An 18,713-nucleotide genomic window follows, 5' to 3' on the forward strand; every position below is an offset into this window, starting at 1 on the left:
AATGATTTTCAGTTTGGGGTTGGTGTATCTGGCGGTGCTGAGGCTGTGTTACACAGTGCCAATAGGGTGTTGAGTGAACACCAATACACCATGCTGATGGGTCTCTTGTAATGCTGATTGTGGATTTTTCGAATGCCTTTAACCTGGTGGATCGTTCAACATTGCTCCATGAGGTTAAGAAGATGTGCCCTTCCATTTCTTTGTGGGTGAATTTCTTGTACGGGCAAGCAGCAAGACTTTATATCGGAGACCAACATATGTGGTCTGCCACTGGGGTGCAGCAAGGTGACCCCTTGGGCCCTCTTCTTTTTGCCCTTGTTTTGCACCCGCTTGTGCACAAGATTAGAGATAATTGTAAGCTCCTTTTCCATGCTTGGTACCTAGATGATGGGACTGTCATTGGGGATTCAGAGGAGGTGGCTAGAGTGTTGAACATAATTCGGTTGCATGGTCCAGGTTTGGGTCTCAAGTTGAACATCAAGAAAACGGAGATTTTTTGGCCCTCATGTGATGGTAGGAAGCTTCGGGCTGATTTATTCCCTACGGAGATAGGGAGACCTTCTTTGGGGGTGAAACTCCTGGGGGGGGGGGAGCTGTTAGCAGAGACGCAGGGTTTATTAGCGGGCTGGCCATGAAAAGAGCGGTCAATGTTGTTGATTTGATGGGCCTTCTTCCATAACTATGTGACCCACAGAGTGAGCTCCTTTTGCTTCGATCATGTATGGGTATTGCAAAACTTTTATTTGGTTTAAGAACATGTCAGCCGGTACACATAGAAGAGGCAGTGTTATTCTTTGACAAGGGATTGCGCAGGTCTATCGAGGATATGGTGGTATGTGGAGGCCCCTTCTTTGGAGACATTCATTGGCGCTTGGCTTCCTTACCTATTCGTTTCGGTGGTTTGGGTTTGTACTCGGCCTACGAGGTTTCCTCGTACGCATTTGTAGCCTCGAGGGCCCAATCTTGGCCATTACAAGACCACATCTTACGTGACAGTGGCATATGTGGTATGGAATCGGATTATCTATGTGCTATGACTCGTCTCCGTGATACGATTCCAGGATTTGACTGTAGCGGTTTCACTAATAATGACACCGCCCCCCCTAAATCCCAAAAAGCTTTGGCGTGTGCCCTTTTTAGCAAAATCGTCCATGATATGGAAGTCAACTTCGATATGACTGCCAGACAGCAAGCAGTCTTTGAGTGTCTGCGGGCGCCTCATGCTCAGGATTTTCTGCTGTGGAGTACCGAACTATCCTTGGCCAGCATATGTCTCCTGTGGAGTACCGAACTATCCTTCGTTACCGCCTCATGATTCCCATATTCCCAATTGACGAGATATGCCCAGTTTGTCGCAAGGCATATGTGGATACCTTTGGGGAACACGCGGTTCATTATAGAGAGCTCCCTGGTTTCAAGTATAGACATGATGTGGTTCAAGATGTTCTCTTTGATGCTTGTCGGCGTGCTGGTATATCTGTGAAGAAAGAAGCGCCAATGAACTTTTTGACGGACCCGCAGGATGGCAGGTCCACACTTAAACCAGCTGATATTTTGGTCTTTGGATGGATAGGAGGGAAGCATACGTGCGTGGATCTTACTGGTGTATCTCCTCTCGTTGGTTTGGGGAGCGGAGGTTTCGCAGCTGGGCATGCCGCTTTGAAAGCCGCTGCATGCAAAGTGGTAAAGCATGAAAATACATGTAGAGAAAATCAACATGTGTTTGTTCCTTTTGCATTCGATACATTTGGTTTTCTCGCACCAGAGGCGGTGGAGCTCCTTAACAGAGTCCAACAGATCATGCATTCTCTAATGTCATATCTCCTAGATCCATAAATGTTGTTTTCAAAAGAATTGGCTTTGCCATTCAAAAAGGACTAGCGGCGCAGTTTATTGTCCGTTTGCCTTCAATCGATATGTATTGAATTCAATTTGATTGTTCGTATATTCAATATTTGTTTGATCGAGCTAATTTCTATGCTTGATGAAGTTGAATACTAAACTTGAAGCTCATTTATAATTTGAGTTTTGGTGTAATTGCCAAATTTAAATAAGTAATTAATTAATTAATTAATTAATTAATTACTTTATATTTTAATATTTTAAAAATTAAATTAAAAATTTGAAAACAGATTTTTAATTCAGCCATAATATCGCGACTTCTCCAAGCGGCAAAGCGAAATCCCAAAAGTTCCCTCTCTTCTGTTCTGTTCAAGAAGCCTCTAGGGCACAGCCGATTGACCGCCGGCCACCGCACCTCCGCCCACTCACCCCTCCCTTGGCTGTCGATGCCCCACCCCCCTGCCTGACGTCGGAACTCTGAAGTATGAAATCTAAACTGGCTTACGATTGTGAAATCTGAAGTCTGTTTCTCACTTTATTTCTAGGTAAGTTATATTTTTTGTATTTTATGAATAATCTCTGTATGCTATATTCTCCAATGGCTAATTACATTGATTGCTTAATGCCTTCGTCGATACGGAGTTCTTCCCTATTTATCAATTGTTTATAGAATCCTAACACGAATTGATAGACGATAGGAGTGAAACAGCCATGTACACGTTTTATATCGATACCATTGCAAAATGTTTAATTTTTTTTTTTTCTCGTTATCTATAACAGATTTAATTAGATAGAAAGATTTTATCCATACAACAAACCCAAAAAGAATCAGGCCCTTTATGTTTAACAAATGGTTGTGGTTTCTATAGGTTAATTGTTTTTGCTTCGAGACACATCCAGAGAAAATTTCTACCCACATTGTTGAAATCAAAATAAAACATAATTAACAAAATTCTTAAACTTGGTCTGTTCAAGTTTTCATCTTATCACCTTTGTTTGGAATTAAACATATGTTTCTATGATGGCATTTGGTCATTATGAACATTTTGCTTTTGGTTATAGTTATATTTCAATATAGTTTCATTTCCCCAAATCTGCTAAGAAAGCCTTACAAACGGGACAAAAATTGCATTTTTTATAGATTGGCTCTTGCTGTCTCGCCTGTTTAAAAGACATGAATACCCTCCTTCATCCTCATCATAAGAAAACCAACTCACTAGCCAAGTTGACTTGGTAATAAGATAGGGTGTTAAGAAATTTCTTTCTAATTTTTCTATAAAAGGACTACAGATAACGTGTTTATACATTATGTTGGTTTAGCCAAACTGCTGAATATTTCAGTCTGTTGTTTTTTCATTGCAGTTGATTTCCTTTAGGGCCTAAAACAAAAATGTTATTTTGAGTTAAAATTACCAAATTGTAGTTGTGGTTCCTATCTTTATTTTCAGTGTTAATATATAAATTCTCAAAGATACTTGTTATTGGTTTTTATTTCTTGCAGGAGGTAGTAAAAAAGGCTGCTAGAAACTAGAAAGTTACAAATGGACAAATCAGAAAGAAAAAATGATGCCAAGCCTTTGGAGATAGAAAAACAAACAAACGAGGCTCAACATGAGAAGGGTGATATGGGAATTGAATCTCTAAATGAGAAGGGTAATATGGGAAATAACGATAATTCACAGAAGAAGGATAAGAAGAAGAGGAAAAAAGAATCTACCGAAGATGATCCGGAATCAAGAAAAGACAAGAAAAAGAAACGCAAATCCAAGAAAGTCACATTTTCTGATAAAGTAGACGTTTTTCCAAATTCGGATAAAGATAAAGAGAACACAAACACTAAAACAGACAACTTACTTCGAGGCAAGTGGTTTACTCCAGAAGAAGACAAAATACTAAAAGAATCGGTTTTGGATTACATAAAGTCACACGATCTTGGTGGAGAAGAAGAAGCTTTAAAAAAGATTCTAAATTGTCGATCTCACCCTGAATTAAAAAACTGTTGGAAACAAATCGGGGCCCGCATCCCCTATCGCCCACACTCCGCCATATACTATCGTGCCCATATTCTATTCGAACAAGGTGAAAAAGGCAAATGGACCGAAGAAGAAACCGAATATCTACGAAAATCTTATAAAAAACACAGAAATGATTGGAAAAAGGTGGCCGAAGAACTCGGAAAAAATCGGATTCATGTTAAGGATAAATGGCGAAGAATTAAGTTTGATAACAAAAAGGGAGGGAGATGGAGTCAAGAAGAGTATCAAGGGTTATATGATTTGGTGAATTTGGATTTACAAATGAAAGTGATTTCGGAAGAGAAGAAGTCGAAACATGGGATGTTGAGGGATAATATTCCTTGGACTGCGATTAGTGAGAAGCTATCGACTCGAAATGATTCGACTTGTTGTAAGAAATGGTACTCACAATTGACGTCGTCTCTTGTGGAGGAAGGGAAATGGAGTAATGTTGATGATTATAGGTTGATTAGGGCTCTTTATGATCTTGATGCTTCGTGTGTGGAAGATGTGGAGTGGGATAGGGTTCTTGAGCATAGATCGGGTGATGTTTGTAGAAAAAGATGGGAACAAATGGTTCGTCATATTGGTCATCATGGAAGCAAGCCGTTTTCTGAACAAGTGGAGATTTTGTCACAACGATATTGCCCCGATTTAGAGGAAGTAAGGGAGGAGTGGGACAGTAAACCTCTCGTGTAATGATGTCGCCAAAAATGTATGCAATTTGTTTTCATTGGTGTGGAGTTTTGTTATGTTTGTGTTAAGTGGTTACTATGATGTTTAATAAGGAGATTTATGGAAGTGAGGTATAAAACTTATTTTTTGTTAGAAGTTTTGGAGGGTTAAGGTTATGTCTGTTAAAACTTGATAAAACTAACCGGAAGCTTCAAGTTGAAAATTGTGACTGTTAATTGTGTAAAAGTGTTTGGCAAAAGTAGTTGTAAAAATTGTGACTGTTAATTGTGTAAAAGTGTTTGGCAAAAGTAGTTGTAAGTTTTTTTATACATTGTTAGATGTCTTAGTAACAACTTAGTTGAATGTGTTTACCTTACATGGATGAATATTTGTATAGAAGCCAACACATCTATCTAATTTAATTTAAAAGATAAATAGCAAGAAATAGCAAAATATTCTCATCTTTTTAGTAAATCTTATTTTTAGAACAATAATAACCTATTTATGTTTCTTTACTTGTAGTAGTGCATATCTAATGTTCGGATTGATAGTAGCAACAAGTTACTTCATAAATGGTCTTTATGATTTTATAAATCTAAAGTTTCGTTCATAATTTAAAAAAATCTCATAGATGGTCCTTGTGGTTTCCAAACTTTTAAAATAATGTTTTTATTGCTAACTATGTCTGTCTGTTAGGTGGATGACATTTTCATTATTTTACTATTACAGGGACCATTTATGAGTTTTTTGTTATTTAAAAAAAAAAACATAAAAAAGAAAAAATAATTATTTTAAGAGTAAATTACACTAATGGTCTCTATGGTTTGGAGTAATTTGCGCGCTTGTCCCTAACTTATTTTTTTAACTCGAAAGGTCTCTACTGTTTGTTTTTGTTACGTACTTGGTCCCTATTGTTTGTTTTTGTTATGCACTTGGTCCCTGTCTGTGACAACCTGGAAATTTTCGCTTTAAAAACCAGTCCAATCAACCAAAAGTCAGACTCACTTCTGCTATCGTTTAGCACAGTTTAGAGTCTGTTTGAGTGTTCTGAGCCCAATACATTCAAGGAATGAGTGTTAGGAAGTATATGCTAGAGCTACTGTACAAAGATCAAGCCATAAACTCATTCAAGAGGAGTTTACGGCCAAGACATCAAGAGTTTACGGCCGTAAACTCAAGGTGGCCGTAAACTCACCCCTATATAAGTAACACTTAGCCATTTCTTCATTCCTTTCCTTTCTTTGGCCGAAATCTCTTCAACTCTCTCAAGTATAATCGAGTTCTTTAACTAGATATCATATATGTGGGTGTTGTAACCTTTGATTAGTTATTATCCTTCATTATATAGTATCATTCCATGATTTCATCCATGAAATCATTCCATTTTGTTAGATCACCAAGAATACCAAGAACACACACTAGTTCTTTGGCCCGAAATCAACCCTAGTAGCTTCCATATCGTAAGTATCCTTTCAATATACTTCATATCTATTAGAGAGCCTTGATTTACACCCTTGAAACATGCATTTCACCAAGAACATCAAGAGTTTACGGCCCAAGACTCTTCATGGCCGTAAACTCCATATTGTTGCATTTATTGACGTTAAACTCTTCTTAAGTCCAAGCCTTTGACCTTGAACACTTAATGGATGTTGTAGGACCTTAAACCACACACTTATGCATGTTTGACCATGAGTTTACGTTCGTAAACTCCCTTGGCCGTAAACCCATGGCCGTAAACACTTATTAGTGACCAATCACTTCCTTTTGATCAATCACATGTGATTCAACATTTCATTTCCAGTGTTTCCTAGTCCCAAAGAGTATTTCCTTACATGTTAGCTACTTATAAACCCTATATTCATGCCAATACATGCCATATATGTCATTTAGGACTCATTTGTGTATCGAGACTTCATTCGTGGAACTTCTCATCGTTACGCGCATATTCGTTTGAATCACCCACATCAGGTGAGTTCATACCCCCATATAATGAGTATTTTTAACTGTTTTAAATGCTTTTAGGGGGGGGGGGGGGGGGGAATACAAGTTGAACACAATGATAATTGTGTAAATGTTTGTTATAAACATCTTTCAAAGGATTGCTTATGTTTTATAAGTGATCAAAACATTTCAAAAAACTCTTTTTAAGTTATGCTGCTTTATAATTTATAAAACTCTGTTTTTAAAGTACAATCATAACTTAGTGGATAAATGAGTCTTTTCAATAACAGTTCAAGTAAACATACTAGTAAACTATAATATGTATAGTTTAGGAGTTCAGAACATACTAAGATACTATAACAGAAAGAACGTACTAAGATACTATAACAAAAAGAACATACTAAGATACTGTAACAAAAAGAACATACTAAGATGCTATAGCATAAGAACACTCCAGGATTTAACTATACCAATAATCAATAACTCATTGTTCTAAACAAAAGGTAATAGTAAATTGGGTATACATGATCATATAACTTTAATGTGAATTTACACGGCCTAGCAATTTGTTTGTTGAAGTCACGTTTGGTCCCCCGAATCTCTTGCAGGGAGAGCGTATAGTATGGGTACTATCCATCACATTATGACCTTAATAAAACATACATGTTTTAAGGTAATCAATACGTCAGTATGTCAATTCAAAAGACAACTGGGTACTTACATTTTCCCATTACTTTCATATTGTGACAGTTCCACTTGAAAGTTAATGCAAGCTATTTTCGAGTTAAGATAGTTATAAACTGGGGAAAACTTACATTTTACAAACGAAATACATTCAATAGAAAAAGGGCCTATAATGCTAATTTTATGATTCCTTAGTTTATACATTAGGGATATATATGAATCGGGTCCAGCAGATAGTAGGAAGTGTGCTTTCCGCTTCATTTCCCGTTCCTTGTTTGGTTGTGAGCTTAGAGTAGATGCACCCAGTCTACTATCCATCCAACCTTAGTTATATATATATATATATATATATATATATATATATATATATATATATATATATATATATATATATATATTCTATATACACTAAGTAATCATAAGGAGTACCAGGTATAGGTCAGGTCATAGTATACAAAGTTAATACATTGTTTTCTAGTACAAAGCATACTTTTCAAGTTGAACATTTGGTAGCAAAACTAGAAACTTACCAGTAAAAGGGTTTAATCCATTTTATTAAACCAGTATAAACTTAAAGGACCTTAGGTGGTTAACTTAATAATACCTTAGTTTATACATCAGGGTTATATATAATTAATACCCGATATGTAGTTGGATGTGTGCCTTCCACCTCATTTCCTGTTCCTTGTTTGGTTGTGGGCTTAGGGTAGATTCACACAATTAACTATCTATTCGGTATTAGATTATATATAGCTAGTATAAACTAAGCGATTATAGAAGGAACCACCGTGGTTACCATTTTCACTAAAAGAATAAGGGTTTTCTTAAAGAATCTTTTCATCAAATATAAAGGAACTATTACAATTAACTCCGTGAGTACCAAGTGAATACGCCAAGCTTATATACAATGATGATCTAACAAACAATGGGAGGTGTGGCTTCCGCCTCATTCCCTGTTCCTTGTTTGGTTGTGGGCTTAGGGCAGATACACACAATCGATTGTTTGTTTACTCTGGGTTTTATATAACATGTATCCATTTAGTACTCATAGAAAGGATTGTAGAGTCATTTTCACTTATCTTTCATCAAAGCAGGAAATATAGGATTTTCTGGAGGAACAGGCTAACTTTTCTAAAAAGGATTTACAACTTACTTAACATCACAAAAATCTTATGAACTCACCAGCTTAAATGTTGATCAACTCTTTCAAAATAACTTGTATTCTCAGGAAACTAGTAGACAGGTACGCGCATTGGGATTCAGAAGATGGAGCAGTATAGCTTCATGTCTTGTTTTGTTATTTACATTGTAGTCTATGTTTTGTAAACACTTTCTTTCTAATGAAATGGTTGTTTATTACTTTGATTACTATGATCCATGTCCTGTGATACTAAACATGACGTCCTCCATCCCCGAATGTTTCCGCCATTCCGGTTATGGGGTGTGACACTATCTTACCTAAAAAGACTATTTTCCCCTCGATTTTAACTCCAAATGGTCCTAAAACTCTCTTCTCCTAAAGCCCTAAGCCTTATGATACTTGATCTTTGGGTCCCAGCCCTGAATTGTGAAAAGACTCGAAATAGGGTGTTACAACTTTCCCTCACTAAAATTCGATTTCTTCCTCGAAATCATTCCTTACTATCTCCTCTGCTGAACCAAACGATCTTGATTGAAATCCATGAATTACGAAGATGATTGGAAAATACACCTCACTCCGATAACCATCTACCCTTACTACCGCGAACCAATAGCAGAAATCACAAGCCCTAATGACGAATGAACCCCAACTTTGCTCTAAGCCCACAAGTGTCCAACCGACATGCCTGAAACTGAAACCCTGATCGATTTCTGACATCCAGGAAGGCAAAACCACTCCAAACCATTTCCACAATGAATCAAATTCATATCCTGAACTGTATAAACCTATCTGTCCTGAACAAATTTACGTATACCCAAAACATATATGCCCCGACCACTTACCGATACCGAAAATCCTCATCGAAAACAAAACCAGCGCTAGGCTCAAAAACTCAACTAACTAATGCTCGAACGATCACAAGTCCACTTAACCCCGAAGATGGCTACAAACCAAACCGAGTCCTCACATTATATTGGCCCCAACCCAACCTATGATTTCCCAAGAATTATAATTGTTGAGTCCCACTTACAACCCTTCACCAAAATCTTTGATGATCTAAATAGGGAATACCACAAGCCAAATCATAAACTTCCATCCCTGTTACCATCGCCTACCAACCTAGTGAATGCTACGGCTGCTCTGCAATCTCATAACACTTCAACAACTGCATCCTATCCTAGTGAATGTTACGGCTGCTTCGAAGTCTTACATCACTCCAACAACTGCACGCTAACCTAGTGAATGCTATGGATGCCGCAGTCGTAACATTCACTCCAACAACCGCACGCTAACCTAGTGAATGCTACAGATTCTCTGCATCTTACATCACTCCCATAATTGCACACTAACTTGGGGAATGTTACGGATGCTCTGCAAGCTTACATCACCCCCGCACCTACACACTAACTGAAAACTCTACGAGTCAAAGCCCCTTTCTACCGAACTCCGTCAGGTGTTCGAATCATGCTTCGGAACCTAAAACCTTTATCAGACAAGAACATGCAGAGAGGTCCTAACACAACCCTCAAAATGAACCTAGCCATGAATCCATATCAATTCCTCCGATGCTCATCACTGACCAAAGAACACTATTCCTTGCTTTACTCTGAACCCTCTCGCAACCAAAACTGGATCTCTAGTTGACTTAGGATGATACCATGTTGATTGTACTTCCTAGTTTGTAACGACCTAATTTTTAAGTCCAAAAATTTCATTTTTAATTAAACACTTTGCAAAACATTTGGAAATAAACAACATTCGATCATATCACTTTCTTAAAACATATTACGTGTCTGAAAACCAAAACATGAAATCAATCATAGTGGCAGAGTACAAATCCCAGAATAATCCCATAGTGCGGAAAACAAGATGTGTGTATGATGTGCCGCTACTGAGCCAGCTCCTTCCCGTTTGCTGAAGAGGTACCTGAAACCAAAACCATAAAATGTAAGCACAAAGCTTAGTGAGTTCCCCATCGCACAACATACCATACAATCACACAACATTCATACTGCCAGGCAATTATGGGGCGCCCGACCTACCCGGTACGACCATTCTGGGGTGCCGCCCTACCCATATGGCCATTGTGGGGTGCCGTCCTACCTGTGTCAATCCATTCTGGGGTGCTGACTACCCTTCGGTCCTAACGACCGAACCTCGGGGACTGTTCCCCTCCTACTACCACTAGCACATATAACAGATCATACTAGCATACAAACATATCATCACATACTGTCAGACGTATCTGGGATGTCTGACTACCCTCCGGTCCTAACAACCGAGCTCTACTACTATCACATATAACATATCATGCTAGCATATAACATATCAGGTAGTAGCAAACTTAGATGAATATCACAAAGACAATCGTCTAACATACAACTCCTATTGGTGGGCCGGCATTGTGGCCGTAGACCCACCGATACTGGAAGGCAACTCACCTCGTAGTAGCTGCCGAACTGTGCGGGAATCCTCCGACTGCTGCTGCTGTTGCTCCGGAAATCCTCCGGCTAAAATTCCCACAAAACACTTAGTCAGAAACTGACATCTACTCTTAGGGTAAAATGACCATTTTATCCCTTGACCAAGTCAAAGTCAAAGTCAACTTCTAGTTGTCCTGACTCGCTGAGTTGGCTCGTCAACTCGCCGAGTCCTTATCCTTCCATTGGACCTCATACCCGTCTCTACTCGTCGAGTTAGGTAATGACTCGATGAGTTTTCCTTCTAAAGGAACACCGACTGAATCCTTATCCTACTCGCCGAGTTATATGAACAACTCGTCGAGTTCATCATCAACTGCTACTCATGTCCTGCCTTGACTCACCGAGTTATATGAACAACTCATCGAGTTACTCTTCATCCTATGAACACGTTCTGTCCTCGGCTCGCCGAGTTGATGAACAACTCATTGAGTTCTATGAAGATGGCCTGGGACTCACCGAGTCCGTTCATGCACTCGCCGAGCACCATGAATTTCCAAAACAATTTGCTTAGTTCAGAACGTTGGGTCACTCCCCGGGACTTCCTAAAACCTTTCCCCACTCATCTGGTCCTTTTGACCCTCACTGGTATGGGACAAAACCCTTGGACTCGCCGAGTCAGGGAATGGACTCGCCGAGTTGATCACATCCCTTCCTTAAAACTTCGATTTCTGATGTACAACACTTGACCAAAGGATAGATCCAGGCCCCTGAACTCGATCTAGCACGTAAAGTTACAAACCTTACGTGCATGCATGGGACTTTTGAGTTTGGAAGGCTTTAAAATGGTTCTTTTGTTGCATGGGGCCTTCCTTGAGTGCAAAAGCAACCCAAATCTATCTTGTGACTCCAATAATGACATGATCCAAAAGCTCAAACCCCAACCATGTTTGCAAACATGGTTGGCCACCAAAAATGGCTTATAAAAGCCCTAAATCACCCCAAAGAGGGATCTAACAAATGAATGAGCAAGGTTTAGACTTTATACCTTCTGTAGACTGCAAATGGTGAACCAAACTTGAATCCTTCAGTCTTCTCTTGATCCTTCTTTGCTTTTCCTTCTTCCGTGAGGTCAAAACTCACAAGAATCACTCAAAAGCCTTGGATTCTCTCAAAAACGACAAGGGTTTGCTATGAGAAGTGTTTGGGAGCATAAAGGGGGAATGGAGGCTACATAAGGTCGTTTAAAAAGGGTGCCAACCCCTGGATTAGGGTTTTTGTCCAGGCGGCTACTCGCCGAGTCCGCGACTTAAACTCCGCATCTCATCGCGCTTCTACTCGGCGAGTCCGTCCTTCGACTCGCCGAGTCCAAGGGTAAAATTGTAAAAATAAATGAAGATTCAATAACAGAATACGTACAAGGAACCAGGTGCTACATAGTTAATCCTTAATCAAACAATATCTTATCCGCACCTACCAATTATTCATTCAAGGCCCTGTTGCCCAAAAGGTAGTATGCTCTACACTCAAAATCCTGACCTATCTTGGATTCTTCCCAGCCTCAAAGAACCTTGGCGCTCCCTCCAGATATACTGATCCAAAAATCTAACATGGGCACAAATTCTAAAGTGACCTGAACTTGGAACTATCCCCGACATCCCCAAGTACCATCATTCACTTGGATTCATCAACATTCTTATAACTTCGTAATCATTGGATTCCCTATCCATCCCACAATCTTCATACCAAATCACCACCACATCGAGCTTACTAGCTAAGATCCCATGATCAAATGATACCGGGTGCTCACACCCCATACCAGATGAAGCACCTTACTACTCTCGAAAAAGATTGTTGTATCCAAAATACCTTCCCTTGATACAATTCCCCATCCACCTACTATCACAACGGATGAAAAGGAACCCAAAAGACCCACAATTGGAACAGATAAATAATCACTTCAATGTTCTTCCTAATACCAAAACAATCCCGAGTATGCTATAGACCATAATTCCATCATCTAACAATTTAGGGCAACATACCCAGAAGCCATGATATACCATAACAGAACATGATGATGAACAAGAACAACCGATGATTGAGAATGCACTGACAACAACCCAATAATCCGAAGTTCTCCACTGTATGAAACTCATGCAAAACTACATATATCCAACCCTGAAGTTGATTGATAGATCAATCACTGCTATCTTAGACTATATGTAGCAATCTATACCCCGCTAACGAATCCTTCAAACACCGATATTCAACCTGAGAGATTCAAATGGATCATGATCTAAACATCAACGAACCCGAAAGAACCACTGACTACAACAAACTCCCTAACCAAAAACTTCCTGCTGCGAAAATGACTAATGCATTCCTAAGCTAACAAAGGTTAACTTGCTTTACACCCCATCTTGACCATACCTTGAACCAAAGCCTCGCATATCCGGACCGCAAATCCTTATAACCCATTCTTCTGAAACTACAAACTTAAACAAATCGATGATTTTCAAATAGCATGCCCAGTTCTCCCCCACTTGGGTTCGAACTATCACCAACCGATGTTGTAGACAAACCCCACTCAAACCAACTCAGCCAGATATATACCATCCCCGACTCTTGGAATGTATAACACAATGTGTAACGACCCGTTTCCGGTATGTTAATTAAATTGATTTGGGCTAAGTTTTCAAGAGGGACTCGGCGAGTTCTAGCCTGACTCGCCGAGTCGGGTCGCGCATCTTGTGCATGCGGGAGCCGGCGACTCGGCGAGTCCATATCCTGGACTCAGCGAGTCCGTCCGTCTGGGTGAAACCCTAACTCCCCGGGTTTGCTCACTATTTAAACCCCATTATAGCCTCCATCTCGTCACTTTCCCCCTGAGAGCACTGTGAGAAACCCTAAACCTTCCTCTTGTGAGCTTATAAGTGATCTTGTTCCATTTTGTGAAGGGGTGAAGAAGGAGAAGAAGAAGGAAGCAAGGAAACGAGTTCTAGTGCCAAGATCCAAGATCAAGTGTGAACTTATTGAGGTATTTTCGGAGTTCTCTTCTGGTTTCATGCTTAAACTTCCATTAGAGCTCTTTTAAGGGCTATTTGATGCTTGTTCCAAGCTTTATGCTTGCTTGATTGTGTTATTGAGCCGAAATACCTTTGGATCTGAGTGTTGGGGTGTTGAAGAGTCCAGATCCACTGTCTTTTTGGAGTTACATTGCTCATTAGCCATGGATCTACCCTTATTGTGCATATTTTAGTCTTATTTCCCTCATTCATGTGGTTGTGCACGTAAAGTTGGAAACTTTACGTGGTAAAACAGCTTAATGGACCTAGATCTATCATTTGCATGTGTTGGATTCAAGAGAAATCGAGTAAAAATATGTTGCATGGCGGCGACTCGGCGAGTCGGAGGAACGACTCGACGAGTCAGGTCGCGAGTCCCGAGTTCTTCAGTTTCTTCAGTGTCGAGTGGATGAGGTGAGTTAGGGAGTGGACTCAGCGAGTTAAGAGTAGACTCAGTAATGGAGGGACTCGGCGAGTTTGTTCATACAACTCGGCGAGTCCAAGGCAATCTCCTTGAGGATTAAGAACAACTCGTCGAGTCTGTTCATCTGACTCGGCGAGTCGGATGAAGATCATCTGAGTTCTTGGATCCAGAGGGTACTCGTCGAGTCGATGCCACACTCGACGAGTAACAGCATGTAAGAGTTGAACGGAGAGTCTAGGACTCGGCGAGTCGGGTATCCCGACTCGGCGAGTCAGCCCTGAGTAAGTCAACTTTGACCAAGGGTAAAAGAGTCATTTTACCCTGAGTGTAGTGCTAGTGATTGATTGAGTGTGTTTATGGATTTGTAGCCGAGGAGATTCAGGAGCAGCAGCCGTTAGCTTTCCGAGCCGCACTCTCATCCGCTAGCTTACGAGGTGAGTTTCCTTCCCGTAGGGGCGGGTCTAAGGCCACAATGCCGGCCCGTCCAGTTAATAGTAGTTTCCGGACTTCGGTCCGATGTAGTAGTTAGTATGTTTGATGCCTTCGTGGTTCAGACATGTTTTATGTGCTATGTGTATGTGTTTATGTTCCGGGCCACGGCCCGATGCAGTATGCAGTATAAATTGTTATGATATGCTATGCTATGTGCAGTCAGTCCCGGACCTCGGTCCGATGCAGGGGACACGGTCCCAGTCAGTTCCGGATTTCGGTCCGATGCAGTCAGTTCCGGACTTCGGTCCGATGCAGTTAGTTCCGGACTTCGGTCCAATGCAGTCAGTTCCGGACTTCGGTCCGATGCAGGGGACAAGGTCCCAGTCAGTTCCGGACTTCGGTCCGATGCAGTTTTCCGGGTCCCGACCCGATGCAGTGGGCAAGGCCCAATATGTGTTCATATGTTGTTGTATGGTATGTGGTAAGTTGGGGGAGCTCACTAAGCTTCGTGCTTACAGTTTCAGTTTTGGTTTCAGGTACTTCCGCAAGCAAAGGGAAGAGCTCTGGATGACGGCATCGCACACACCACCGTTTCAGCTTTAGTTTGGATTTGATTTAGTTGTTGTTTTGGATATAGCATGTTACATTTTCCGCACAGTACTTTATTATCTTTTGGGACATATCACGCATGGTTTATCTATATGATACTCTGATTATAGTTTTGATGGTATTAAAAACGAAATTTTTGGGTCGTATTTTTGGGTCGTTTCAAGTTGGTATCAGAGCCCTGGTTTGAGGGATTCGGATACACTCTCGGGTGTATCTGAACTCAAACTAAAGGGAAATAAAAGATTTTTAATAAAATGTTTTTACAAAAGAATTTTGAAAACACTTAGAAGGAAAAGAATTGTTTTAAGAAAAAGGTGTGTGCATGCGGTCAACCGAGCTCAAGTAAGTACTCCCAAATTACCCATACAAGTTATTTGTTCAATTTCAGTTTAGTAGAACAGCATGCTAGAATAGGACTAAGGGTGTAGGAGAACGCCTTATGTGCCTGCTTATGTGTTACAGCTCTATGAATATTGCATGCTAGAATTGAGTCGACAGCAGTAGGATAGCCTGTTTAGGTTACGCCTGATCGTATGAGCTTAGCATCATATGCTAGTGCAGTTTCTTGTTATAAGAATAGCTTGCGTGAGTCTGTTTCCCTTGTCCGAATGCTGCTTGCTTTGTGCTTAGTGGGATTCCGAGTAATGGGAGTTAGCCATTAGGTGGACACGTCACACCACATGTAATCAGGTTTGAATAATCCCAGAGTGCTGGAACTGGCCCTACTGTGCAGCTCTTGTTTGAGTCCAACCGTTGTAGGGACGGATCTTTTACTTGAAGGATTATCCGATCCTCATCACATGTGATGGTGTTCAGGTGATGGCTAACTGGCAGTGCAAGGAGACCTACAGCAGCTGAGGACCAGTCGTATTGAGCTCGAGTTTTCTCTAGGGCAAGCCTAGGGTGAGAGTAGCAGGGAATAGCAGCGGTAGAAGTGACTTGGGGAAGTCGAGGCAGTTCTTGATGAAAGTATGGATAGATGTGGAAGGTAGTAGGGGCCCATACTACTGGAAGCAGAGGATCCGTACTCGAATCAAGGAAGGCCAAGATTAGACCAGGAAGCTAGTAGTCGTATCATGATCCCTTGAAATATTTCAATGTTCTGATGTTGTTATGATATGTTTCAGAATGGTAGTTTTGCGTCCGAGGCCAGCAGCCGGCAGTTCAGATGCCGGAGGAGGATCAGGATCGGGATCCGACCCGGAGGTCGGACAGATCGATGAGCAGACCAGAGAGTTCCTTTCTTCTGAGGTTACTCGCATCATACTTGAGCAGACTCCTGTGATCTTCGGTTCGATCAAGGAGGGCATTTTGGAGATGATGGATGAGAGACTGAGTACCTTCCGTACTGAGATGGCGGCCGTGATGGGGTCGCGCACACTCACTTTCAGGGAGTTCAAGGCATGCGGGGCTCCTGACTATCACGGGGCACGGGACCCCATAGCGAGTACCAGGTGGTTGGCGGATGTGGCCAACGCATTCCGCACTAGCAGATGTCCCGAGGGGGACAAGGTCAGATTGGCGTCCTGTCTCCTGAAGGACAGGGCACGTGACTGGTGGGAGGAGGTAGGACATACCATTGGGGATGATGCGGCATTGGATGCCATGACCTGGGCTGATTTCTCTACCAGGTTCAGAGCGGAGTTCGCACCGGTCATTGAGGTGCAACAGTTAGCCAGGGAGTTCCAGGATCTTACCCAGACTACCGAGACAGTGGCGGAGATCACCGCCAAGTTCAGGGAGCGGGCCCTTCTTGTTCCTCAGTATGCAGCAGACGAGGAGATGAAGAAGGCCCGTTATCACGAGATGTTGCGGAGCGACATTCGTATGTTTGTGAGCCGGTCCAGTTGCAAAACACTGGACGACATGATTGCTCGAGCCAGAGAGAGGGAGATTGATCTCGAGATGGAGAGGAAGAGGAAACCGGAGGCGGTTTCGGGTGCAGGCAGTGTGGGCAAAAAGCCCAAGGTTTCAGATCACAGGTCCAGGGGTCAGCAGAGCCACGGTCGATGTGGCAAGTGTGGGAGGTTGCACGAGGGGGCGTGCAAGGCAGGGAGTTCCGGCTGCTACAAGTGCGGTCGGACCGGGCATATGAGTAGGGATTGTACGGCCCCTGCCACTACGGTTACAGCATCGGATCTGATTTGCTTTCAGTGCAATCAGAGGGGACACAAAAGGTCCCAGTGTCCCAGTTTAGCTGCAGCAGGGAAGGTGCATGCACCCGCCCCTGCTACTTTGAGGATCACAGATGGCCGTCAGGGCCGAGCTGATGCGCCGGTGGCGAAGAGCAGGGCATTTCAGATGACAGCAGAGGAGGCGCGAGCGACTCCTGATGTGGTGACGGGTATGTATATTTCTTTCATCTCTTAATTATTAATATATCGTTTGAATATTATTTGATGGTACGCTTTATTTAGGGTCGTTCTCGGTGAACGGCATCCCTGCTTTGGTATTGTTTGACTCGGGGGCCACCCGATCATTTGTATCGCTTGCGCTTAGCAAGAGATTTAGCAGAGCTCCGGGGGAACTGGATTGTCCGTTAGAGGTTGAGATAGCAGATGATAGGACCGTGAGGGTCGACAAAGTATATAGAGGGTGTTCCCTTCAGATATTTGAGGAGCAGTTTTCAGTGGATTTGGTTCCGATTCCCCTGCGCGGGAATAAAGTTATTGTGGGAATGGATTGGCTAAGCCCCAATGGGGCGGTGATTGATTGTGAGCTTCAGCTAGTGAGGGTTCGCACTCCCAGTGGGGGAGAGATAGTGGTTCAGGGCGAGAGGCCCCAGCGAGGATTGACCTTCTGCTCTGCCGCTAGGGCGAGGCGCTACGTTCAGCAGGGTTGCGCCGGTTATGTAGCCTACGTCTTGGATGCCCGGGATAAGGGCAAGACGACGATCGATGATGTTCCTATTGTTCGAGATTACCCGGATGTGTTTCCCGAGGATTTGCCGGGGATACCTCCTGAGAGGCAGGTTGAGTTCAGGATCGACCTGGTTCCTGGTGCGGCTCCGATAGCCAAAGCACCATATCGACTTGCTCCCCCTGAGATGCAGGAGTTGTCTACACAGCTTCAGGAGCTGTTAGACAAGGGTTTCATTCGACCGAGCAGTTCGCCTTGGGGAGCGCCGATCTTATTTGTGAGGAAGAAAGACGGGTCGCATCGGATGTGTATTGATTACCGGGAGTTGAACAAGGTAACGGTGAAGAACCGTTACCCACTTCCGAGGATAGATGACTTGTTTGATCAGCTCCAGGGAGCGTCTTGGTTCTCCAAGATCGACCTACGCTCCGGTTACCACCAGATGAGGGTCAGGGATGAGGATGTACAGAAGACTGCTTTCAGGACCCGGTATGGTCATTATGAGTTTGTGGTGATGCCATTTGGGCTCACCAATGCCCCAGCCGCGTTCATGGATCTCATGAACCGCGTGTGTAGACCGATGCTGGATCGGTCAGTGATAGT

General features: G+C 42.2%; 1 protein-coding gene across 1 annotated transcript; it reads left to right on the plus strand.

Moving 5' to 3' along the window:
* Nucleotides 1-2,188: 2,188 nt before the first annotated feature.
* On the plus strand, nucleotides 2,189-4,791 carry LOC144998678 (uncharacterized). Its single transcript, XM_078958411.1, has 2 exons — nucleotides 2,189-2,387; nucleotides 3,344-4,791. The coding sequence occupies exon 2, from the start codon at nucleotides 3,384-3,386 to the stop codon at nucleotides 4,554-4,556; it is 1,173 nt and encodes a 390-aa protein (XP_078814537.1). The 5' UTR covers nucleotides 2,189-2,387; nucleotides 3,344-3,383; the 3' UTR covers nucleotides 4,557-4,791.
* Nucleotides 4,792-18,713: the final 13,922 nt, after the last annotated feature.

The sequence above is a fragment of the Lactuca saligna genome, chromosome 5 (assembly GCF_052625555.1).
Source record: "Lactuca saligna cultivar CGN05327 chromosome 5, ASM5262555v1, whole genome shotgun sequence".
Taxonomy (NCBI): Eukaryota; Viridiplantae; Streptophyta; class Magnoliopsida; order Asterales; family Asteraceae; genus Lactuca; species Lactuca saligna.

What these genes read in the sequence shown, in the direction of transcription:
- LOC144998678 (XM_078958411.1), top strand. Translation starts at nt 3,384, where the DNA reads ATGGACAAATCAGAAAGAAAAAATGATGCCAAGCCTTTGGAGATAGAA.